This window comes from Glycine max, chromosome 20 (assembly GCF_000004515.6).
Source record: "Glycine max cultivar Williams 82 chromosome 20, Glycine_max_v4.0, whole genome shotgun sequence".
Lineage (NCBI taxonomy): Eukaryota > Viridiplantae > Streptophyta > Magnoliopsida > Fabales > Fabaceae > Glycine > Glycine max.
Genome location: NC_038256.2, coordinates 41,050,798 through 41,063,044, shown reverse-complemented (window position 1 = coordinate 41,063,044; position 12,247 = coordinate 41,050,798). Strand labels below are relative to the sequence as shown.

General features: G+C 33.9%; 1 protein-coding gene across 5 annotated transcripts; it reads right to left on the bottom strand.

Annotated features, from left to right (window-relative positions):
- Positions 1-1,021: 1,021 nt before the first annotated feature.
- On the bottom strand, positions 1,022-11,491 carry LOC100809696 (putative 1-phosphatidylinositol-3-phosphate 5-kinase FAB1D). Of its 5 annotated transcripts, none has more exons than XM_006606133.4 (14): positions 11,192-11,491; positions 10,985-11,093; positions 9,417-9,716; positions 9,276-9,309; positions 8,554-9,192; positions 7,941-8,085; positions 7,528-7,869; positions 5,739-6,584; positions 5,177-5,493; positions 4,656-4,782; positions 4,371-4,508; positions 2,502-3,881; positions 2,018-2,287; positions 1,022-1,617 (listed from the first exon to the last, which is right to left on the bottom strand). In XM_006606133.4, the coding sequence occupies exons 3-14, from the start codon at positions 9,655-9,657 to the stop codon at positions 1,303-1,305; spliced, it is 4,794 nt and encodes a 1,597-aa protein (XP_006606196.1). In that variant the 5' UTR covers positions 9,658-9,716; positions 10,985-11,093; positions 11,192-11,491; the 3' UTR covers positions 1,022-1,302. The 5 variants fall into 5 exon arrangements, with proteins under 5 accessions (XP_006606196.1, XP_006606197.1, XP_025983351.1 ...); XM_006606134.4 differs by having other exon boundaries at positions 11,197-11,491; XM_026127566.2 differs by lacking the exon at positions 9,276-9,309.
- Between the last annotated feature and the right edge of the window lie 756 nt (positions 11,492-12,247).

Genomic DNA, 12,247 nt, shown 5'->3' with positions numbered 1-12,247 from the left:
TGACTCAAACCAACTCAAACAATTTGCATTGGATAATTTATGTGTTTGGGTCAAATCCGAATTGAATCAATTAAACTCATCGAATTTTTGGTTGGATCACAGATATTAATACTTGGACCCGCTGACCCACTAACCCAGGCCGTTGACCCGTTAATTTATATTAAATTATCATTATTAATATATGCAATATATAATACACAAGTAATTAGTTTAAATATGTTACAACAAAGATGGTTATAGAATATTTATTTTGCTTTTTAATTTGTTTTAAACTATTTTTATTTTAGTTGAAATTTCAATTGCATTACTCATACGATCATTTGAGAACATTAGAATTTTCAAACTATGATATAACAGTTTTAGTTTTTGGGTTTTTAGGCTTTGTGTGTGTAATGCTTGTTTATTATATTTTAATTTTTAAATCATGTTTGACAAAACATGTTAATTTATTTGGTGATTATAACAAACAACAATGTAATTCCTCTCCAAATCTTTTTTTCATTATTTGACTACACGTAATAATTATAAGTAATATATTACGATTTTTTATTTAATAAAAATTTTAGCCAATAAAAAACATTATATTTTAAAAAAAGAATAACAATTAAATATTTTGACTTGTTGATCCAACCTAACACAAACCATATATAAATGAGTTGGTTTGAGTTAATTTTTTTTTCTTGAAAAATCAATCCAAATCAACCATTCAAGTTTGATTGGATTAGGTTACGAATTTGATCAAATCTAACCTAAACCAACCCATGTATATCCTTAATTTTAAAGAATATTTTATATATAATAAGTGATTATGAGTTACTATTTCCTATCACATTATTCTATGCAATCTACCATATTTCTTATCAAATTCTAACTTGCGCTTTTTGTTTAGCATGCAACACTACTGTTCAGACAAATAGCAATAACAAGCTGATTAAAAAAACAATTTAAAGCATGTGCTTTTTACTCTAGTCTGTAAAGTGGCAAACAAAAAAAGAATTAGGGGAAGGGTACAAAGGAAAGCTAGCAACTGTACTTTTCATTGATTAAATAAACCTTTACATTTACCTTAGGCCTACAAAAATTTACTCATCTCATACTGGGAGAGGGTGGACCTGTAAATGACAGCATCCCTAGAAATTCGCTAAAAATCGCAGAATAGCAGGGCTAGATTTATAATCAATATTGACTGTCTATATACAGTACTGCTAACTACTTGCATAAATTCTCAATTTGTATTTTTTTTTTCTTTTGAGAAATTGAATCAAAAAGATTTGGACAGAGAAACCACTTGGCAATCTTGTGCTAGGGCTTTTGCTGGGAAGGGTCATCTTCCCCTGAGCAACAAAGTTTGCAAGGATTGGAGGATTTCTGGGAACACCAGTGATCTGGAACACTCAAAAAATATGTAGACATAAACTTTCTGAACCTCTTTTTGTATTCTTTAGGAGAGATTACAGTTGGCAACACATTTTTTGGCACAACAAGTGAAGACTTCATCCATGTCTCAAGATGTTTGTCCCAAGTATACTGCCTGAGATAATCAATGATCCCGCAGACAAGCTCGTGCTTCTGAGAATCTACTCCAACAAGCAAGGAGTAATCCATCACATTGATTGACTGCAGATTGAGCAAATAATGAAATAAACAATAAGATGAGCAGGAAAAGAAGTCCAAAGCGAGAACAAATTTGAGAAAAATATGAACTTTGGCATAATATATGTTGTTTATTCAAAATTTAGGAAGAAATACCAGTTATGGTCCTATAGATTACAAGTGTTTTTAGTAGGGTAAAATGGGGAGGAATGAGGGAAAGGTACGACAATTCCTCGTATTTGAAAATATAGATCATGTTAAATAAATTGTCAATTTTATTTTCAGTCCCTTCCTTTTATATTATAGTCCTTCGTTTCCATCCTACCAAGTACACCCAATGTTAGACACGGAAATTGGTTCAGACAAATACATTTCAGTGAGAAAAGTTAGGCTTATAGGCATATTGCTTGTAATGCAGACTTACATTCAGAAAAGATGTGTCATTCCAAACAGCACGTTGAAGAACACGTTTTGCTTTATGGCTGACATATAATGGGGAAGAATTCATGTCATTCACAAAGTTCTGATCCAAAAGAACATCTCCAGCACCATCGGCAGCAGAATTGTACCGGGCATAAAGAGCACCTTTAAGATCATACTGGCGTGTAATATTTCTATTGTAGGTAAGATTTTCCATCACCATGAGGGGGTCATATTTAACCTCTTTTCCACTTTTGACGTGTCTTTTAGTAACCTGTATTGAGATTGAAATGCTTAAAATTCTATGAAGCCAGAAAATACAACAGTGGCTTAAATATATTTTTTATTCCTGAAAATATATCATTTTGTTTTTTTTTAGTTTCCCTATTAACAACTATTTTCAGGGAACAAAGACATGTGTAAGCCTAAACAGGAGAAAAAGTTGGCCAATGGAAAAGAAAAAGATACGGAACAAACAGCTCACCAACCTGATATATCCCCAAGACTTTTGCAAGACAAGTTTGGCTGCCAAATTCAAATGATTCTCTCATGTGTTTGAAATACAGAGAAGAAAACCCCAAAAATGAATCAAGTTCTGTCTTCTTAATCTCTTTTATGATGAATCTGTCATCAAGTGTTTTTGCAAAATAGGACTTGCTTTTTCCACCTTTGGCATCCCAATTCCTACAGCGGCTTAAAGAAGCAATAAAATCAAGCTCAGATGGGCAACACCAATTTCTAAGTTCACGGAACTGCTTAAAATAATGACATATCACTGAATATTTTTCCCTCCCAAGTGATTTTGCATAACCCATAGCAATCTCTATGCTATGGTTTTCTGTAGCACGAGAGGCTCGTGACTCCTCTGAAGAAGTGCTTCCTGCTGAATGCACAGAATCTGAATCTGAAGAACTTCTTGAAAATGAGTGTGAAGAAGTTAAGGTAGCGCCATGGGTCAAGCCATGCAAACTTTCTGTTGAGTTTGAAGTTATTCCACTTTCGTTTCTGTCATCCTCATCATCAACTTCTGACACCTCATATGCATCTTTCAATAACGCAAGTGCACAAGCAATTATGCTTGAGGGTTCACCCTCGAAGTCAGACACAACATGATTGTCAGTCTTGAGAGGGATATGCAACCTTGTACCTTCCTCAGTGATTAATTGATTTGCTGTGGGTATATATTCAGCAATAGAGCAGCTTACAGATTCAAATTTTGGCAATAATCTTTTCTGGAGTTCCCTTATGCCTATCTGCCGAATGTCAGCAAATGGCTTCCAGAACCAATCATTTGAATCCAGCATGTTAGAAATTGGTGAATGCAAGGAAGCACTTTTGTTTAATATCTTGAAATCAGAAACCAAATGATTAGTTTGAATATCTGTAGAACCTGAAGAATTTGCACCTACTTCAAGATGAGTTGGTATAACATCCAGACTCAAATTCAACTTTTGGTCAGACAATCTCCTTGATCTCAAATCATCAACAATTGGTATCCTTTCATTCTGTGTGTTAGATGGATGAGCCTGTTCATTGCACTCTAGAAGAGGCCCACTGATAGGAATTTCCTTTATTGGTAGTTCATTTACTTGCTTAGATGTGTCAAACATAATTTTTACATTGGCATTCCCATCTTCAATAAAATTACCCATAGACCCAGTTTCTCTACTAGCAGTACCTTCCACCTTTGAATAATCGTGTTCTTGCATAACTTTCTCAGAGACATCAGATGAGTGTAATGGGTACAAGCGCCGAACCCACACATAGGATTTAATCAAAAGATCCCACATCAATCGGTTTAAACTGAGAAGTTTGAAGGCAGCCTGATCTGGATCCCCCTTTTTAGCAACAACAGTCTTGATGTTTGCCTGTTATCATAACACAAGTCAAAGGAAGAGGACATCAATACTCGTACTACTCACAATATGCAAAGCTTTCATTAAGGGGAAAAACCTGAAATCAAAAGAAATGAAAATCTAATAATGTATAACTAGCGATAAATTAAATCTTTCCACGTCATAAATTACACTAAATTAAATCTTGCATTGGCAATGAAACTTCTGATTAGATCTTTAGAAATAGCAATATTAAATTTTAAAATTTTATTGTACTACTTCTATCAGACTTTGTCACTTCCATTCCATGTATTATTATCTTAGTTTCATTATTAATAATGTAAAGAGAATAGTTTTAAATAAGTTATGGCATACCATATCAAACAAATGTCCAAATTTGAGGTTATGGCTAGAAAAGAGAGATTTGGGGCTGGCAACTTTTAGAAGCACATTCGAATTAGGACTTAAGTTGATTCCTTGTCAAAATAAATGTCTAAATCATTCTCCAAACAGAAAGCTAACCTCAAATTCTTCTTGCTCTTGCTTTAACATTTTCTCAACCTCAGAGAAATCTCTAATTGATCCTCCAAGGCCATCAAATTGTATTGTCTTCAAACAGTTTGCAACTTCGGTGAATAATGTTATGCCTTTCATATACACCTTAAAACAGGGGGAAAAAGGTAATTTTAATGCATGGAATGTATGAGAATTAAGAACATAACTATGCCCAACTATGTATACAATAATATTTCAGCCAGTACAAATCAAAGAAATATCTATACAAGAATAGCCTAATAGGGAGTATACATTCTGGGTCTCTTTTGAAAGCCACTCTTGTCTTATTGCACCACTGAATTCTAGCTTTTGAGGAGGCATAGACACAGTATATGTGGCAACAGATGAATATCTGAACATTGCAACCATGTGACCTAATCTGCATGATAAGGAAAGACACAATAAAACTCAGCATCAATGATAGATAACATGAAAGGTTAACATACTGCCAACCCTCCTTAAGTTATTAAGCCACAAGTAAGTCAGAGTCTATAAAGAGCACAATATAAAAATAAACATAGGCACAGTGAGGTACATGCCTAAATCTTAAAGCGGCATTTGGGTAGCACTTCAAATTTGTAATAGTACAAAATGAAATCAACTAAATGTTACTTAATAGCCTAATTCATAGTCAATAGAATTTAGAAGTCTAGGTAGACATGCTAATAAACACTAAATCTGTTTTTCTAAATCAAATATTGAACATGTTGAACAAAAACATAAATAAGTACAGAGCAGTTATACTATAAAAAGGAACATGCAGATCAATTTACCCAAAGAAGTAGAGAAAATCCCTATCAAGAGAATGTCCACAACTCAATTTTCTGCTAGAAGAATAGTGAGAAAGGCTAAGCTCCAAAAATTTTCCAAATGATAAACTACGGGCAGTGGTGGATATCAATACTCTCTTTGTAGAACCAGACTTGCATTTTCGACAACGGCTCCACATCCAAATTTTCCCTTCTGCCTCTCCAAGCAAACTTTTTTCCTGGGGCAAGCGTTTAACTTGTATAGTAAGCTGTTTATAGTGATGAGCATAATAATAAAAGTGAGCATCTGGCAGTTCTTGACAAGCATCACAAAGTCTTGTCTGTATATAAAACAAAAACAATTAGTTAGAACAAAAACCTAGTCCAACCTCATTTTGCAGAGAAAATACACACAAATTCACATACACAAAAATGATATTGCATTTGAAAACTTCATTCCCGACATGCTTGTCAACTGTAAGTATAGATTTATCAAATGAACTTATCTAGAATGACACTCTATCATATGATTACCATTAGTCAACTAAATAAAGCAATGAAAGGGGAGAGAAAAAGCAAAGAAAACCTGATTGAGTAAGTTTTCCTCCAGAAACTTTCCAAGTGGAATATCAAAATTCTTGTAGAACATAATATGTGAAAAATGACTTTGCTGGCATACAGTCCCTCTTAAGGCATTCCGGCTAGACATCAAGACCAAAATACTCTGAGAATCCAACACGGCATTGATATCATCTTTACTTTGGAGTTCTTTTCTATTATTTCCATCATCTTTACTTATATTCCCATTGGAATCTAAGTGCACAGGTGAAGACAGGGATTGTCCACCATTAAGTAACTTCACTTCATTAGAATGACTTTTCGCTTCCATCGTGGTAGTTTCATCAGCCTCTAGAGAGTTTAAAACAGAAATTGACTCATTAACCATACCATCAGGTTTCCTTCCATTGAAGCCAAAGTATGCTGATAAAGATTGATAAGGAGCGGAAGATGCAAAGGGAAAACTGTCCCCCATAACCTTCTTAAGAGAAGATGAAATAGCTGAGAACCCAGAAAAGACGGCTGGATTATATGGTTCACAAGAGAATTGGGAAAACTCCTCCGATCCAAGGTTTAAACCATTGGTGTTTTTTTCATGAAGTCCACTGCATATGGGAATATCAGTACTAACTATTCCATTCTCAGCAGAATACTCAAGAGATGGAATGCTTGAATTAATGGATGCTGAATCACAGGATTTTTTATCAGTTGGCAAGATATCTGCTACACTCACAGCAGGAATGGTAGAGAACATTGCTTTCTGATCAACAAGAAAAGAGGTTTCAAGGATCAAGTGATATGCCATGACAACTGCACACCGTATGACACATTTGATCCTCTTCAGTTCATCACTGTGTGTACCTTTCAGTAAAATCTGCAATTGCAGGTAAAGCCAAAGTTAACAACATCAAAAACTCTAGATAAAAAAACATTTTCAGGATGAAAGGCCATAAACTATAATTTCACTTTCATATCATGGTAGACGATGGTAGAAAAAATCCATAAACATCATAACTAACAAAGCACAAGGTGGAGAATAAATATCAAATGTATACTGCACTGATAACTATGAAGAAAATTGATTTAAAATTTATTGTATACCAAAGTCAGAAAATACTCCTCAGGCATTATACTGATATATAGAAACATCCGTTCATTGAAAAATAAGAGCATTAGTAGTTTTAAAAAACATGCTCCATAGTATACAACAACCATATGATATGCATTTTATTTTTTGTCATGAACCAACTATCCCAAAAGCTTAAGTTATTAGGTGAAGACACACGAATGGTTTTATATAAATTCTATCTAGTCTTAATATCGGGCCACCCTCGGATGTTCAATCCTGCAAAACTTGAGGCTCTAGATGTCCAATCCTGGGCGTGAGGGATGTGTTAAGATGTCCAACATTGACTAGGAATATAACTAGAAAACTCATTAAGAGACTTTAGCTGTTAGGAAAAAATACGTAAATGGTTTCATATATTTCTAAGATCTAGTTTCAAAGTGAAAACCAGCATCAGCATATATGAAAAATGCTACTTCATTATTTAATATATTGCCATATATACACTAATACACCTGTAAGTGTAGTATGGTAACCACATCTACATTGATGCTTCATAACCATAGCATGCTAAAGAGACAGAATGTTCAACTATACATTATACAAGCACATGTGCGTTCAAATAAATGTCAATAAACACATGCAAACTTGCAGTGTCACAAAAGATTAAGAATCCGTCTAAATAGTTTGGAAGATTAAGAATTAGAATAAATAAGAAAACAAAGTTTCCAAGTTACTAGTAATGGCATACCGTGCAGCCCAAACGTGTAGGACAGCCCTCAATGAACATCAAAGTCTTGATGGGCTTCTTTCCTCCTTCACCAACAGCATCATGTTCCTCCACAAACTTCTCAAAATAGATAAAGTCACAGTGTCTTAGCTTTTGACCGTTCAAATTATCGCATGATAAAATTGGTGAACTAGTACAACGTGCAACTCTTTCTAGACGATGAAGCTTCATATCAAGCACAAGTGTCATTCCCTTTGCCAAAATTGACTCTTGTATATCACGAGAAACAGTTTTCTCCACTAATATAACATTTGGATGGCACATTTCTATACGATCCATTTTAGATTTCAGATCATCTTTCTCCTATAAGCGAAAAAATAATCAGCCAGAGAATGGAATATTAATAAGGAAAGAATCCAATCTAATTAAGTTACCTGGTCCATGGAGTCAAAGGAAGACAGTCCATTGATAGAATGGCCAAGCACACCGCTAATCAGTAATAATCTTGGATTTTTATACTTAGTAGGCATATGCTTGTGAGCAGCATGTTTTTTGAAGACCAAACCTCTGATTAGTTGACTGCAACACAATATATTTTCTTTAAAATTTTCTATTGTGACTCATAAAATTGTATGCTAATTTTTATACGCTCAATTTTCATTTAAATGCTTATGAGACAGGCAAGACTCCTATGTGTTCAAAATAGTAGGAAAAGAATATCAAAGTAAAACAAATGAAACATATTTGCTAAAGGAAATGTCAAACAGAAAACATCAACAATAATTGAACTCTATGTGTGTTCAATAGGGAAAAGAATTTTTAGAAAAAGTTCTTAAATAGCTAAGGGGGGGAAAACACCTTAAAAATAACATAATGCAAAATGAGTTCTCAAAAGCCTAAGCATAGCACCATAAAACCATTATGCATTTGAAACAAAAAATCTCTTAAATAAATGTACCACCAGGTCCTTACAAGTTAGTGCAAGCATATACAAACAATAAATAGAAATACCAGAAAGCAAATTTTTAATGAACATATTTTTTTTACCTTTGGCTGCGGGAACCAGCAGCAATGCACTTCACTTTAACATATCCATCAGGATTCATTGCATTACCTCCAATTGCACCAGGCTTCAAAAAAGAAGCAGCTTCCCATGATAAAGATGTAACTATGTCCACCCAACTCTTATCACCTTCATCAGAAGAGGAAACTCCCACAGATTTAAGAAGCTGACCAACAAGTGCCTTGAATTTCCCATTCATTACTTCTTCCATTGCTTTTTGTTTTTCCTCTTTGAACCTATAGCTCCCACTTAATTCATCCTCAGAACTACTCATAGAGGTAGGCTCACCCCAGTTTGCAATCCCTAGGCCCTGGTCTTCATCATCGTCATTACAAGTCACACTATTTTCCATATCATCCTGTGGGTTTTCTGGCTCAGGAGGTTCCCAAGTTTGGACATCCAAATCATCAGGAAGAGAATATTCAGCTTCTTCGACAGCAGAGGATGCAATAGGTTCTTCAGAAAAATCAGCTTTTACTTCTTGAAAGTTTTGTGCAATCTCCACATCTCTCACTGTGTAACCCTCATTGTTGTTATTGTTTTCCATCACTTTTTGTGAACCATTCAACTTATAATCAAGCTCTTCCACAATGCCTTCAACTGAACTTTCTTCTTGACTATTCCTAATAGAAGAAACAAAGCAAGTATTTGAGCATAGCTAGGTTAAGCATTATATTCACACCTCTGTTTGGACATAGCTAAGTACCTGTCAGATGAGTTCACATCAACTGAAAACTCACCTGAAATATCAGATATTGAAGAAAGACTGGGTTATATAAAGACCATCTTGTAATATTAGACTAATATCATCAACACTATAAAATGAGGACAGAGGGATAGTAATTACTGCAAGTGGAGATACAGCTATCAGTACTTAGCAATGACATAGTTGGACTGATAAGTGGTGTTGCATATGGACTTGTACTATGCCATTTCGCATTTGCTCGCTCTAGCTTCTCTCCACAAGATTTGCAAGGCCTAATGGAAACTTTACCATTCAACTTTAGACTACTCTCATTTCCCTGTTTCTTGTTGTCAAAATTTGATTCTGTCAAGCCCACACCACAATAATGGCACATACTACACATCCGATCCAACACTGATCCAGAAACTATATTATAAAGAGGCCTGATTTTGATCACTTATTCTGGTACAACAAAAAGTATGAATACTAAGTGAGTTTTTAAATTCTTTTTTCTCTTTGTTTAACTAATTCATAAAACTCACCAAAAGTCAATATGATAATATTCCTACTCCTTATATAGACCAAATAGAATAAATCAAATCTTTCAAAGAAAAAAAATATATAGATGCATAAAATTCAATTTCAGTTCACTTTTCCTTCGGAGTAAAGTAATAGTTATCAAACACTACATATTCAAATTGAAATGTGTACATAAAAAAAAAAAAAAAAAACTGTAACATGTAAAGAATGAAAAGAAAGAGGAAAAAGCATCATCTAACGAAATAAACAAATGCCGGAATTCACAGTAGCACTTATGGTTTTAAATATTGGTCCGCAACCGCAATTGTGGTCACAACGTCAAGGTATTTCGACTCACCGCAACCGCATCAGGACTGCAATTGCGGCCACATCAGCCGCATTTTCCCGCAATGTAAAGGTTTTCTTACTCACTGCAACCGCTATTTAAAACCATATAAATAGCACTCGATATCAAACAGATATTCGTTCTTATATAATCATAGAATCAAAGAATTGTTTTAAGACCCTCAGTGCTTCATGGAGTATAAAAAGATCATAAAAAATTACAAATCATTGCCTATGCTAATTACTTTATTTTATGAAAACATTTTCAGAGAGAGAGAGGAAGCCTTCTGTAAAATATGAGCGTGTTGAAATTCATGGACTACAGGAAAATGATAAAACATATTAAGAAGTTCACCTAACGGGAAAAATCAGCCCTTTTGCATGGATTGATGCAATAAACACGGGAAATACAGAACAATTTTGCAGCAAGTTGAATCAAACAAAGCTTGTGGGAAGGAAAGCTCGGTTTCCATCGAGAGAACGAATAAGGAAAATATCGCTAGTCTAACAGTGCACAAAAGAAGAAAAAAAAAATCATCAATTTAAGGTGATATGTTGGTGATATTTATTTCCAAACAAAAGCAAACAACCCACAAAAGAACAAAAGAATTAGTAACAAAGTAAAAACAACTGAGACGACACAGATTAATTAGCCACACAGAAATTAAAACACAAGACAGTGCAAAACTCAGTCCAGGACTACAATTCCAGATACATTTGTAAACAGTGCATTGACAAAGGATTGAGAGGAGAAACCAAAATCTTGAATTGGAATCTTTAAAAGAACGAACATTGCCAACAGCTAGACACAGCTTTGAAACAGTAGTGAATAAATGAATCAAAGCTCAAAGCAGAAAGAACATTACTATCAAAAAGGGAACCACAAGACTGATCCACAAAAATCAGGCAAGCACTCATTCAAATCTTCTGTTTCCAATCAAACCCTCCATGTTAGACCAGGATTCATCGAGAAAGCTGCCATTTTCAGTTCCCATCAAGGCTTAAAATAAGAGCCCATAATTTGAAATTTAAAAAGAAAATAATAATTTAAAAGAATAGGAAGAAATGCACACCTTACCGTCAAAGCAAACCCAAAAACAAATACAAGGATGTGACCCCCAAATGAATCTGAGCTCCTAAAGCCACAAAATTGCCGTTTTCAGCAATAAGCAAAGAATTTGGTGTGAAGGAGTCAAAGAAACCGAGCCGGCAAAGTCGAAATCTTTTTGGAGGAAAGAGAAGAGGGTAAGCAAGAGAAAGGAGAGATATGAAGAATGGAAGAATTGCTGAATGGAAGGAAGAAAAAATTAGTAAGAGAACTGTGTGAAGAGGAGAAGAAGAAAGAAGAAGAGGAAGAAAAAGAATAAGAAAATACAACGAAGAAAATTTTACCTGTGTGGAACCCACTCAATTTGCTTGCCCGAAAAATAAAAAAAAACTATAATTTATATTTTTCTTCAAAATTTTCTTATCTACAAGAAAATGTTACATGGAAATTGGATGGTAGATATTTATTTGTTACTCGCTTGGAGGGTAGCGTGTACCCTATACTGACAGTTTACATACGCTAGATTTTGGGGTAATCTTTGTCGAAATACGTGGTTATGTACGCGTCATCGATGTGAAAGGGTATTTTTTCATGCCTTGATATTGCAACTAGACACCTCCAGATTTCTCATATTTCAAGATTTGCCCGTTTTCGTGTATTGCGTGTATCATTCATATAACATCAGTTAAATAAATAAAAAATAAGTAAAAGTAAAGTTATCATATCCTTTTACAAATGTCAATATCCGTTAATAAAAAAATTAAAATAAAGACATTTATCTCTGCATCACACGGATAAAATCTAATAAATTAGAAAAAAAATATTAGTGCAAAATCTTCAAAAGAAAATATTATAAAAATAAAAAAACTTTATATATCAAGTACAATATTTTATTAAAAGATGTGTTTAAATATACATAATATGTAAAAAAATGTTTAAAATATTTTACTTTATAGTTTATAATACAAAATGAATAAATTAATTTGTAAGTCCCTGAATCATTTTATAATTTATAATTACGTCATTAGAATTTTTTTAATTGATTAGCTTAATTAGTTCATGCATTCAATGTTGTCATCTC

Bases quoted from the DNA above. Each gene is read 5' to 3' on its own strand.
- LOC100809696 (XM_006606133.4), bottom strand. From the start codon at position 9,657: ATGTGTAGTATGTGCCATTATTGTGGTGTGGGCTTGACAGAATCAAAT. The intron at 8,086-8,553 runs GTAAAAAAAATA...ATTGTGTTGCAG, and splicing joins GCTGGTTCCCGCAGCCAAAG to TCAACTAATCAGAGGTTTGG. The intron at 3,882-4,370 runs GTTAGCTTTCTG...TTATGATAACAG, and splicing joins AAGAGCAAGAAGAATTTGAG to GCAAACATCAAGACTGTTGT.